General features: G+C 39.6%; 1 protein-coding gene across 5 annotated transcripts in view; it reads right to left on the reverse strand.

Moving 5' to 3' along the window:
- Nucleotides 1–13995, reverse strand: part of RO60 (Ro60, Y RNA binding protein) — an 18429-nt gene continuing 4434 nt past the window's right edge. For 4 of the 5 annotated variants that reach the window (XM_039726284.1, XM_039726282.1, XM_039726285.1 and 1 more), the window contains 6 exons: nt 13667–13813; nt 12310–12447; nt 11971–12087; nt 11092–11205; nt 10544–10690; nt 1–9636 (listed from right to left, as the gene is read on the reverse strand). In XM_039726284.1, coding sequence (XP_039582218.1) covers nt 9484–9636; nt 10544–10690; nt 11092–11205; nt 11971–12087; nt 12310–12447; nt 13667–13813 — 816 coding nt within the window. In that variant the 3' untranslated portion in view covers nt 1–9483. The remainder of the gene's footprint in view (nt 9637–10543; nt 10691–11091; nt 11206–11970; nt 12088–12309; nt 12448–13666; nt 13814–13995) is intronic. The other variant, XR_005629479.1, reaches the window with a different exon arrangement.

Genomic DNA, 13995 nt, shown 5'->3' on the forward strand with positions numbered 1-13995 from the left:
TGATATGCATAGAGTTTATTTAGTACTTAAATTCTACAGTCAGAATGCAGTTTACTAGCCATTTTAACTTTCAGGTAAATGTGTAGAAGAAATTACTAAAATTCCATAGTTTCAGTACAATGTACATCCAAAGCCAGACCAGGCAATGCCATACTCTTGGTTATTTCAAAGAAGTTCGTATGCAAGTGGAAAATTATATCCCATTCTTCAGTTAAAGGGACCATTACACAACTAAAGGTGCACATATTAGAATAAAAACATTAGTCAATTTTTTACTCACTTTTTGTGAATTAAGAATCCTGTTATTTCCATTGCTTTCAGCACTGCATGTACCTAAAGTACTGTTTCCCTCAAGGGAAAAACCATCGGTCTTTAATTCCAGCTAACTAGGACAGCAAGAGTATCATTTAAACTTGACAGCTTCATTTTTGTCAGGCAGGTTTGAACTAAGCTTAAACTGCATCATTTGTAGAAAGTCTTTAGTATACAGTTACCTGCATTGTGCACCTTTAATATGTAATCAGCTAATTCAACACACTGACCTTGTTTCATTTTAATTATTGCAGTTTACTGTGTGGTGCTAGGAAGTCATCAAGATGTGCATCTCTCTTTGAATTTCCACTTAATAAAGCAATTTATTTTGCACATACTGTCATTTAAGAATACCAAGTATTTTTTTCTCTGTGTAGAATTCTTCAGCCAGTGATGTTTTTATCAGAAGCTTAACAACAATTTTGTCCCCAAAGCTGATAAACCCATAATGTAAAAATAATAATAATAATAATAGTATGCAAAGGAATTTTTCAAAGACCTTCTCATTTTGTTCCCTGTTTAGAGGCTTGTTTTTTTAACCAGTAGTCTAAAATAACCCTTTGAGTTCCAAGTTCTGGAAATCCCAGGGCATTGTCACTTAAGGCAAATTCTCTTGCAGTTCTTGAAACAAGCTGTGCCTGCAGATGCAAGTGAGTGCCCCATTATAAACAGGATCTAGCTTAAGGCACCCAAAGGGTTAATTATGTTTCTTTTTAACCATATTAAGGCTCCCCATCCAAACAGGTTTTTCATTGTGTACAATTTCACAGAAAGTAGCAGCAAGACAGTGCCTTTGTTACTGGATGGCACAAAGCCATGTTATGCTTAAGTTAATTAACCATGATATGGCAGTTAAAGTGTAGTTCTAATCTAGGGGGAAAAAACCCAACCAAAATGAAGAACCTCAAGAATAGTCATTAAAAATGTCTTTTTTTTCCCCCCTCAGCATTGTCTCCAGGACAAAGCTGTTTATCTTAAAATATGCTTGTCCTGGAATGTAAATATTGAAATTTATCCACTAGAAGATCTGGATACCTGCTCATCCATCTTAAATCCCAAGCTTCTAAGAAGCAGAAGAAACTGGAAACAAACACTGAATTATTTAACGAAGCACACAGAGCTGTGAATGTGCCCATGTTGCTTCCTAAATACAGAATTATTTTTAAAGAGTAGAACTGCACTTTTACAGGAGAAGGAAAAGACATTTTATTTGTAACTAGTTGTGCTTAACTCTTAAGCTGGTAACATTAGGAAAACAGCTATTTATATTCATTATTTGTTAATGAAGCATTTGTAAAAGTTCTCAACATACCACATATATATGCAAATATATATATATTTAAACTTAAATTCAGAATGCAGAAACACCTAAAGAAACCACGCTTTGCAGTATCAGAATCATAAATCCAGATATGTAAGCACACATATTTAAAGACTTCTGCTGAAATTAGCTTATCTTTTGATTTCCCTCAGAGCAGAATATCCTTAAAACACTGTCCTGGTCAGTGTTTTACCTTTTCCCCAGAACTCTTGCTCAGCCAAGTGCACACCCCCCAGTGTCATGGTAAGATGGAATCTCTACCATCCCAGCAGGAAAGTCATTAGAACAGCTGCTTACAGCAGCTTCTCTGTGCACTGCAAACCACTGCAGACAGCAAAAAATCCTAGACACTGGTGGAATTTCTTAGAGACTAAATAAAAGGGTTAAAAGCAGAAGAAAGACAAATTATTCTTTACTTAGATTTACTTCTATAGCCTATTCTTTGAAGACTTTCTCTAGTCAATACTCCAAAGAAACTGCCTGTTTAGCCAGAATATTAACGGAAATGTTTTCCTAATTCTCCATGACTGCAGCTTGATACTGTTTAAAAGAATGAAAAATTTCAAATCACTAAACTAATCCTAGAAAAAAGCTTTAAATTTCAAAAGCCAATTTTAAAAGCCAATTGTAATCATTACATTCTTCAAATAAAGCCACTCACAGGCAGATGTAGGATTTTTGTAATAAATAAAGTATACTTTTGTAACTGATTTTTACATTGAGTTTTACTAAAAATCTGACAGATACAGCAAATTAGATTTTTGTAAGAGATTTATATAATTGAAGAACAGAAAAAATTATTCATTATTAGAAACATGAAATACTATGCCATCAGTTCTGGTGCAGGGAGCTAAGCAAGCACACTCAGTGACAGCAAGAAGGCAGAAGAAAAGAGGCAAAAAATAAAAGAGAAAAGGAATGGATGACAGCTTGTGAAAAGAGATTCAAGTATAGGCCTGAGGTGACAAGATGGAAAAGGAGAAAAAACCCCAATACTAACAGAGAAAAGGGGACAGCAAAAGAAGAAACAAAACAAATGGAACCAAAACTAAAGCTTCTGTTATGGTGCCTGTGAGCTCAGGACAGGGTTAAGCAGTATTTGCAATTCAGACAAGTATTTTCATAGTGTTTTTACAGTCAGAGCCATTATTAAAATACATTTCCCAAACTGCTGGTGTGTTTTTAAGCCAAGAATATGACTTTGTTGAATAGCCTTTTAAAGGCATACCCATTCATGGGCATCAGTTAACAACAGCAATGTGGAAAACCAACATAACCCCCCTTAAGCCTTCTGTCTGACAAACAGGTTTGACAGTGGTTTTAAGCACCAAGGTATTTTAGTGCCAGTTATTAGCAGCCCTCACACAGTGGGCATTGAGACTTGCCCTGCTGACCTCAGAACTACACCTACCTTTAGATTTCTCCTTTTTGAATCACAGACGACTGCAATCTAATTCTACAAGCACCTCAAACTCTCCTAACTCCTTGCTCCAGGTCTGAAATTCCTGACAAGAAATTATATTTCTTGGCAAAACTATTATTGTCATTATTGAATTTACTACACAATGCTGATGTACTCACTGCATTATTCTTAAAAACTCAAGGGCCTCCTGCCCTCTCCATGTCATTGTGTCCCTTCCATGAAAAACCTGACCTTGGATGTTCATTCCTCACAGGAGAATGTTTCACTTCTGCTGTGCTTCCAACCACAACATGCTTTTCTTCTTTCTTAAAGCTAAAGTGAACACATTACACTGTTCATCACAACAGTCTAATGCTCCAGAATTGTCAAGGGGGTCACAGAGAAATGGCAGTCAAACTGGAACCAGTTAACTGCTAGTATCAGGAAACCTGCATTGGCCTGGTCTACGGTTGCACTCTGCATTTAGACCTTTTTTCATTCACCATTTTGAATAAAATTACCTAGCTTTAAACTTGTCCCTGCTCAATGCTTACTGATAAACTGCAGTGCACAATTATAGCCCCTGTTCTGCTTCTCCAGTCAATATTCCTCCAATGCAAAGACCACTACTAATTTGAAAGTCTCCTTTCTGGTGAAAGGGTAGGTTGTTTATTGTACACTGAACTAAAGCTTAAGAGTAGCAATTTTGTCTTAGCTCACTTTTTTTATTCTTTTTCAAGCATTACAGTAATTACTGCCTCTTGACATGTCTAGAGTTGTTTTGGAAATTCCCAGTTTAATAACTGAAGAATAGAAATTGCATGTTATGGCAAGTGAGTCATGCTGTCCCCTAAAATTCAGTGTGTGGGAAGATAAAGATCCAGTCTATGGACAAGGAATATGCAGCATCATTCTTCTATGCCCCTTAATAGAAGAGAATAGCAAAACCAGAAAGAAAGGTCCACATACTACAAAATTTCACCTGTCAGTATTTACTTCAGTTTCCCCTCTCTGTGCAAATCTTGAAGGAGGAGCAGATGGCAATGTGGTCTGATCAGTGCTGGCTTTACATCCCAGAAACCACTGCCCAGGTTTTAGTCCAGGGTTACTATAAATGTTTAGGAGCACATTCTGTACCCCAGCAGGCATGACTACCTCTTATCACTGGGCACAGCTATCCAGTGTCAACAGATACAGGATCTACAATTTCTATCACTCCTACTGAAAAGTTCATCTTTACCTGCACACTCTAGTTCAAGGAACTGCATTTTAAACTGGACTGCTTCCAAAGATGCAACACCACTATAACCATACATTCAATCTGTTAGTAACTACTCTAATTTTTATTTGCAATAAATTTACTTGAACGTTACTTGAAACACCTGTTTTAAGTTTTCATTTTATATTTAGTCCAAAATATTTCCTATTACTTCACAAATACTACTGCAAATAAGAATAAGTACTTGCAAAAGATACTCATCTATCAGTTATTTTTGACATCTCTAGCTTAGAAGGAAACACCCTATCAGATGTTTGACTATTGTGTCATTTAAAATGCATTACTACCAAACCCAATCCCAAAACATCAGTGCATTTACTGGAAATAATTATTAATATGTATTGAGCAAATGAGTTGACTCCCCATATTCATTGTTTAGATGCTAAAAATGATAATTTTTCATGAGAGATGGCTGGTTTTCTTTTGGCCAACCCCAAAGTGCTATGTCTCAGCTTTTGTAGGAACACTTGGTTTGTTCTAGAACTCACCTGAGGAGCTGGTGGCAGTCCTGTGTCCCCAAGCATTCTGTGAGAGCACTGAGAATTCAGGAGTGACTTACATTCATGCTGGCTGGAAGGCAACACTACCCAGTTCTGTTGGCCCTGCTTCATGTCAGGAAAGGCTTCCCTCACTGGATTCATTATGCATTAAGGGAGAGTGGGAGGAAGTAGCAGAATACCTTCAGTAACATGTAACATCCTATTTTAGCACCAAAAGAGATATCCTGGCTACAGAAAAATGCAAGCTTTGAATTTATAATCAGTAGGAATGAGGCATAATGAAAAGTGTTACAAGTACCAAAAGTAGAGTAGGAATTTCAATTTTACATTTAAAAGCTTGGGTTTTAGGCAGAAAAATACGGTCTTACGTGTCATTTACCACTATGGGTAAACATGGTATTTTTATAAATCATAATTATTTTCAAATTAACATCAAATTCCCTGTTTAAAACAGTCTGCATTAGCACAAAAGAGGCTGAAATACATGTTTTAGAGGAAGTTGTAAAAGCATCACTAAAAACCTTTCAAATCTTGTAAGACTGATCTACTAACGAGATCTTTTAACTTCCCCCCTATACACACATATAGAAAACACAGAATTAAATACATATACACATGAATTGCTATCAACTTCTGTTCCAAAGTGGTAGAATACTCACTGGCTTTCTCCTTGTCACACTCTTACTATCAGACTAAAAATAAAAAATTGAAAGTAAAGAATCCAGTTTCAATCACTTCCTAAACAAGATTTTGTGGACATGAAGGAGGCAACTGTACAGTTCATAAAAGTTTTTAAGAATTGGTCACTATAAACTGGAGGTAGTTTTGAAATATGTTAGCTTGAGTTAATTTATGAAATCAGAAGTAACGCTAACCTACAAAAAGATTTTTAAAAAATGAAATACTCTCCTGTTAGGAAGATTGTTTCTGAGTCATTGAATACATTCTTTAAAAAAAAAAAAAAAGTAGCTTTTTGTTTCTGGTTGTTCCCACTCAGCTTTGCTGCGTAGGCCAAGACACATGCACTTGTTAATCTTGCTCACTGAAGGTGTGCTGATGCTTCTTGAAGTTGTGACAAGGACTGAATGTGACATCCCAGTCATTTCCAAGGTCTTTTTCTACTAAAAAACAGTTTTTAGAACTTCCTGTAAAGCATTTTTAATTCTAAACTAGTGCTTCTGAAATGGTATTGTGCAGAAACTGCCCCTCAATTTATCTCAAGAGAGATTTCCTCCTGAAAAGCCAGATGATAATCCAGAGAGAAAAAGATCAGCATGAGCTCCTGCACTTTCAGTTTTAGCAGTATAAAATGTCCCTGGGTAACTATTACACTGTATCACAGTCACATGGTCTCAATACATACCAGAAAAAACTTCTTTTGTAGATTTTAACCATAGCCATGGAAACCATTGAACATTACTAACACTTAAAATACAAAGATTTAAAAAAGCCCAAAGAAAAGTCCCTCTCAGTGAAGCTGCTGGTAAATTGCCATTATTAAAAATACTAAGCCCATTTGTTTCCAGCTCCATTCTAAAAGTAATTAATGAACTTATTCTTCCAAATAAGCATTCCACAGCAATGGGGGAAATTAAAAATCTCTCCATATTTATAGTCTATTATAAATGAAATTAAATTATATACTATGTAACCCTGTAACCACTTTTAGCAAACTTCTCACTGTTATTCTAAATTGTGTGCAACAGGAAAAATAAAAAAAGAGATTCTTCATCTGCTTTTCTTGTTTTCCCTTCACAAAAAGTTAATAAAAATCACAAAATCATGAGGGTTGGAAAAGAGCTCTTAAGATCAAGTCCAACCATCAACCCAACACTGCCACACCCCAGAGCCATGTCCCTAAGCACCAGATCCACGTGCTTTTGGAACACTTCAGGGATGATGATTCCACCACCTCCCTGGGCAGCCTGTTCCCATTCTTGGCTGCAAACAGGATTTGAGGTTCAGCCTCACCAGTGCCAAGAGGAACAACCCCTTCCCTGCTCCTGCTGCCACTCTTTCTGATCCAAGCCAAGATGTCCTTGGCCTTCTTGCTCAGCTGGGCACAGCTGGCTCTTGTTCAGCCACTCTTGACCAGCATCCCCAGGTCCCTCTCCATGGGGCAGCTTCCCAGGCACTCTGCCCCAGCCTGGAGCACTACATGGGATTGTTGTGGCCCAAAGGCAGGACCCAGCACTTGGCCTCAATCCATGGACCCAGCCTGTCCAGATCCCTGCAGAGCCTTCCTGCCTCCAGATCAACTCAGCCTGGTGCCACCTGCAAACTGGCTGAGGGTGGCCTCGATCCCCTTGTCCAAATCATCCAAAGATACTGAACAGGGCTGGCCCCAGCAGGGAGCCCTGGGAGCACCACTGGTGGCCAGCCAGCAGCAGGATGTGACTCAGCCACCACCACTCTGTGCCAGCCATCCAGCCTGTGTTCCAGCCAGCAAACATGCACCTGCCCAAGCCACAGGCTCCTATCTCCTCAGACAGGAGAGAAGCAGTGTCCAAGGCTTTGCTGAAGCCCAGGCACACCACATCCACAGCCTCCACCTCATGCACTGGGGAGGTGACCATTCACAGCAGATCAGGCTGGTCAGGCACAACCTGCCTTTGATAAAGCCGTGCTGCCTGGGCCTGATCCCTGGCTGTCCTGCTCGTGCTGTGTGCTCCAGATGATCTGTTCCACAGCCTTCCCTGGCACTGAGCTCAGGCTGACTGTGGCTTCCTGGATCCTCCTTCCGGCCCTTCTGCTCAGTGGCTGCCCCACTGGCCAACCTCCAGTCACCCTGAGACCTCCCTGGTTAGCCAGCATTGATGATAAATGGTGGAGAGCAGCTTGGGTGGATTCCATCAGACCCCAGGGACCTTTGGACACTTAAGTGGAACAGGTCACTGTTTCCTCCTGAATTACAGGGACCTCCTTTTGTTCCTTGTCTCTGTCTTCCCAAGGACAGCTGGTCTGACTATTAAAGGCTGAGGCAAAGAAGGCATCAAGTACCCCAGCCTTTTCCCATCCTTTGTGGCAATGCTTCCCCTCACATGCAATAAGGGATGGAGATTCTTTCCTTGGCTCTCCTTTTGTTGCTGATGTATTTGTAAAAACACTTTTTGTTATCTATTTCGGCAGTGGCCAAATTAATTCCTAGCTGGGGTTTCATTTTTCCAACCTTCCTGCATAACCTAACAACATCCTTGTAGTCCTCAAGAGCATCCTGCCCCTTCTTCCAAAGGTCTTTTTTCCCTGAGTTCCAGTGAGACCTCCCTGTTCAACCAGGCCAGTCTTCTTCCCCACTGGCTCACCATTCAGCACATGGGGACAGCCTGTTCCTGTACCTTTAAGATCCTTGAAGAATCTCCAGCCTTCCTGGACCACTTTTCATTCAGGATTGTTTGCAAGGGACTTTCTCAGTCCTAAAAGGCCAAGGTCCAGCCTCTGGGACTCTTCAGCTTCCTCGACATCCTCCTCAACGACTCAGAGGTGGTGCTCAGGGCTCTGAGGTGATCCACCTGCCTCCTGGCCCTGCTGGTCTCTGCTGCTGCAGTCCTGGGGACAGGAAGCTGGCCATCCTGCAGTGCAACCCTGCTCTGTGGCTGAAGGCAGCATGTCCTCAGCAGGTGCTGGGCTGCTGCTGCAGCACAAGAACCCCAAAGTCCATGAGGAGCTGGACAACACTGTGGCCCTCTTCACTTACCCTGCTGAGGAGCTGGATGTGGCCAAGCTGGTGTCTGGGCTGACTCCAGCACTGGTGGAGAGCAAGAGCAGGGTCAGCATGCTGACAGAAAGTGTTTGCTGTGGTGGTGTCTTCCTTGGGCACAGGCAAAGCCACCCTTCTCAAGGCAGTGGATGCTGTGGAGCTTGAGCACAACAGGGATGGGGTGACTCATGTGGTGCAGGCCAGGCTAGCCAGGAAGACTTTGGTGAGGCTCGGGGACCAAGGGTTTGTAAAGCACAGTGGTCCTGCCATCATCCCATCACACCAGCGGGTCCTGTTTACCCTTGGGACACATCCAGAGTGGCTGCTGCTGGCCCACAGGACTCAGAGCACACTTCCTGTGCTTATCACACAAGGGATGATGCTCTTTGGAGCTCCAGCTCACACAGAGCCCAGGCTGGTCAGGGAATGAAGTCCAACCACAGGTTTGAGTGCATGTAGAGGAAGAAACCAACTGCCTTGGGAAAAGGAGTGTGCTGGATACAAGGAAGGTGGCTGAGGAGTGGAGATGCCTTTCTGTGGAGCATGGAGCAGGGCTGCCAGCTGTGCTGCAGGACTCTAAGGGTGATGTGACTGCACTGCCAGCCATTACCAGGAGTGTCCAACTGCGCAGTGTGCTGCTGCATGGCGCCAAGTCCCAGGGTGACAGCGGTGACATGTGGCTGCCACCTCCAATGGCAGGAGGATCACTGACTACTGACAGTTAGTCTGACACCAGAGATGCCAGCACTGAGTTTCTCTGTTAGATTTGCATGAGACTGAAGTTGTGTTCAACCTTACAAACACCTTAGTGAGAAGCTCTAGTCAGAGATGCTTGAAGTGCCACCACCTTCCCTAACATTCTGATATGTATACAATATGCCATGAGCTAATAAAGTATATTTGGCTGGGAGTTCCCAGGGTGAAGTCTGTTGCCAGCAATGACCCACTGGGAAGAACAGATGCCTAAAAACCTTAAATCAAATCCAAGATGAAGTTTTGAAGGACATCCAAAGCTCCGGTGTCGAAGCCGCAGATGTCCAACATGCCTCTGTCATCCGGGTCCGCCATCGTGAAGCCATGGGAGGTCATTCCACAAACAACCAGCTTGGCAGGAATACCTATCTTCTACAGGAAGGACAGCAAAGAATATCAGAAAACACATCTAGAGTAAAACGTGTGCACACATGCAGTAACTTAAATATGCCAGAGGGCCAAATCTCACTTGCATGAGCCACTGTCTGAAGAGCTGTATTGACAGAAACAAGGGATGGCAGAATCAGAACTGCAGGATGCCTGTCAACACTGCAATGGCAGCTAACCTCAACTAAGGAAACCAAATTAAAGACTTTGGGTATTCATTTCAACAGGGTAGAAACTATGGAATGATTAAAGTCCATACACCTATGCCTGACAAACATATTTTTGCTAATTTAAAAAATATTTATTTAAAGCATAAAGGATCGTCTGCTGAATAAATAAGGGTTTCCAATAGCAATGTGCTTGGAGAAGGTATTTTTCTTTGTTCTACTGTAAAATTATAAAGCTGTACAGCTTAAAGCAGTCCCTTTAAAACACAATGGGCTTGCTTCCAAGATACTGTCACCTTATCCTCTTGACACTTGTCTTCATCACTTCATTGAAACATTTTGTCATCTACTGCAGACATCAAAGTTGAATTTAGCTCTGAGAGTCAAACACCATTCTGTAACAACTGTAAAAACTTATACTGTGAATTATATATAGGATGTAGGAATTCATGCAGCCCCTGAATAACAAAATTTCATTAACATTGGAGCACACCAAGCAGGGCAGGCTAATTACAAATCCCTTTAGCAATTCCGTGATTTTAAATATGCAAAATTAGTACAATACGTGTACTAATTCTGCCTAACTGCAGGACTGATAAGTTTTTAACCATATATAATTATTTACTGAAGAAAGCAACAACTAGTCCAATCTCTAAAGGATTTTTAGAGCTGGTACTTACTTTGTACAGCATTTATTAATCATAAACAGTCACGAGCATATTTACCTCTCTGTACTCTCTAAGGGCCACTGCAGGAGGAGTATTCCCAGCAAAGGTCTCGTTATCAGTAAATACAATGAAGATATCAGCAGCTGTCTGAGTTTTCTGAGCCCATATCATTGGAAGGGAACAATCAGTGGTACCCCCTGGAATCTTATAGAGAAAAAATAAATATACATAGAACACATTAACACAGAAATTACCAAACCATGGAAAAATCACTTTTGATGTAAGCTTTATGTTTTACAATGTGTTACTACACCAAGAGGCTTTTTTGTTAAACCTGTTCATTTTATCTCAGTTTGTCCAGGTTGTTTTTTTTTGGTCTGAATTTTTTTAATATTCTTTTCAAGCTAACGCATTGTGACATAGCACTGACATTCTAAATTGCAATGTTTAATATCCAGCAAATGAAATAACATTTGCTGGGCTTTCTCTAAATAAAATGCACAAAAAAAATCCAATCTTGTACTAGAGCTATACAGATTAAACAAAATAGTAGAACTGAATACAAAGAAAATACAATGTAATGCTGAGACTTTTTTTTTACATACTTCATACATTTTCACTAAAACTTGAGGTAAGGTCATGTCAGCCGTCACTGGACATGGGACCATTTCATGTGAAAAGGCAACAATTTGGGAATCCTTCTCAGTCCGTGCTACAACCTGAGAAAGTGAGAAAAGAGTGAAAATAATTCAGTTACATTCCTCTGAATTCTTAATATCTGAACTGAGCCATTTCCTACCAACACACAGCATGACAAATGCTTGTATATTTAAATCATCATGGCTGCTCATATACAGTAATGGTTCACTGTACACTTTAAATATTCTGTAAAATGCTGCAAATAAACACTGCAAAAAGAGCTGAACAACTGCTCTAATTACTGTAACAAATATACTTCCATTTTTCTTCCCTCTGACGTAAAACCTTGACCATTTTTAAGGGCCAACAAAAGTTCAACTCCTCTACAATGAAAGAATACAACAGAAGAAGCTTTAGAATATTAAACTGAGGGGAAAGTGATTGTGAATAAAGGCCACATTGACAACTCAAAAAGACATAAGAATTATCCCAATATTTCTTCATCTAATCTGTATTTTTCTATTAATGCTTTTGAAAAAATTAAAATGTGTAAGATAAAGTTACCATTTTTTACTTATAGTAAGCCATTTTATTATGGCTATCATAAGTGAAAAAGCTGCCCTGACCACTTGGATTTACAACAGAAATCAACTTTTTCACACTGACGTTTCTGAATGTGGTTGCTAGTAGCTTTCAGCAATGAGGCACAGGGTCACACCTTCTGTACCCAAAAAATATTATACGTAAGTGTCCTCTTGATTTCTAACCAGCTTTAGAGCACCTTTCTATCAAAAAAGCAATTCAAGCTGAAAACAGTTATAAATAAAAGAAATTGAAAGCCTCACCATACACATTACTGCTGCAACTGTGCTGGCATTGAGCACACTGCCCAAAACCTTTTGTGTCATTGATGCACTAACATCAACTGCAATTACAATCCGTTTTCCTGTTGGTTCCACTGTCTGAAAGAATAAAAGGCAAAAATATAACAGGCACACATAATTTATATATTAATTTCTTCTTCTGCTCCTAAAGAGGGCATTTTTTCCTCTTTCTGGGTAACATCAGGACAGTGCTGTTGTCAAAGTTTCAGGATTGTTACCCACCCCAGCAACTGTTCTTGATAAGCTTTCAGAAAACACAGAACTCTTAAAAAGCTTAACAAATTTGAAAACTATTATTACCTTGAAAGCTTTGTAAAATGAGGCATCTAAAGCTTCTAAAATGTCTTCATCAGGACGCCACCAAAGCTTCCCTCTGTTTCCATGTCCAGCTTTATAGGTTTCTAATGCAACCAAAATATGGAAGGGATGTATTCTACCCTACAGGCAGAAATGAAAACAAGGAGATGGAAATTTAACCTCCTTAAAAAAAGTAACAAACTAAATGTGAAAATAAGTTCCTACTACAAAAAAAACTCAGGTTTAGTATATGGTTACTTTGAATTTGTTCGATCTAAAGAGTTCATGCAGTCTTTACACAGTTGTGGGATGAACTGATACTTGTGGGTTACCAATAATGGACCTCACTCCCTTTCAAGAATCCTCTAATTAACACTAAATGGAATGGTATCGCCAGAATTCTGGTAAAATTTTGCAGCTCTATGATTGTCCAGTGCTATTTTCCATCACAGGCTTACAGTAAAGGAAAGTCCCTGCCCAGCTGAAGAGAAAGGAGCTGAGCAAGGAAAAGAACCAACTTAAAACTAGCTTTATACAAGGTATACTAACACTGGACAAGAAATTATTTTTGGACCGTAGCATTCATTTTTTTATGCTATAAAGGACTCCAAACTATTTTTTCTTCTGCTTTCCATATATGAACTTAACTTATACAACCTTATCAGCATTTTGCTATCTTTATACAAAAGGGGTGTTTCAGTCCTTAATCACTGCCAGCATCAAAACTCAGTAAATCTGAATGCCTGTGCATGGTCTATCTTCCATCAAGGTATTGCACCATGAGCTCTGCTCTCCCTTCTCCAGAAAAGGAATTGCAGTAGGATGGGGGAAAAAATGACTTCTGTTGTTGTGCTAAATTCAGCTCTGGTGCTGAAGAATTTCAGTGTCCTGGTTTTCATTTTCTCAGCTCACAAAACTGCTGCTCAAGACACTTCTCCTCTCTACCTTTGACTAAATACCTGAAAATTTTATTTTTTCTTTAGGAACCCTCTTTTCCCTCTTACTTTCCTACCACTTCCATGGACAATAAAGTAATAAGAGAAGAGGAAAGTCTCCTTGCCCATCTTGTTTTTCCCCTCAGCTGCTGTGCTATTTTCTTAACTCACTTAGAATTACAAGACTCAGAAGAAATTGATGAATTAGCAAAGCTTGCCACTGCCCTCATTTAAGAGAAGATCCAATAGCCAATACACTTATTTTATCAGAATATTTCAGAAAGCAGGTGGGGAATCAAATGAGAAATTATAAACAGAAGTTTTAAAATAAAATTGCAGGCATTAAACTGCAGTTTTTAAATAGAACACACTAAACATTAAAAATTAAAATCCACAGAGGCTGGCACTGATTATAAAGTTCTTACCTTTTTTAGCAGTTTCTCATTTTTCAGTTTTTCACATACTATTGCCACTTCTGAACCACGTGGTTCAAGCACTGAATTTGCTGTCAGCTTTCCTAAATTTCTCAACAATACAGAAATAGGCATCTCCTTGAGTAATGCCTTCCAAACCTATGATGAAAGAAAAGAGAAACACAGAAAGATGAGATTCTCAAAGTACAAGAACTGTTATCTGTACATTGAATAAGTATATTTTAAAATACATGTACAAATTATATTAAGATCTTAATTATTTTAAATTAACTATTTGGGTAAACTACTTTAAAAAAAGTGTAAGGGCTATTTTTAAAAGA

This window comes from Passer montanus, unplaced genomic scaffold, assembly GCF_014805655.1.
Source record: "Passer montanus isolate IOZ18808 unplaced genomic scaffold, ASM1480565v1 scaffold58, whole genome shotgun sequence".
In the NCBI taxonomy this organism is placed as follows: Eukaryota; Metazoa; Chordata; class Aves; order Passeriformes; family Passeridae; genus Passer; species Passer montanus.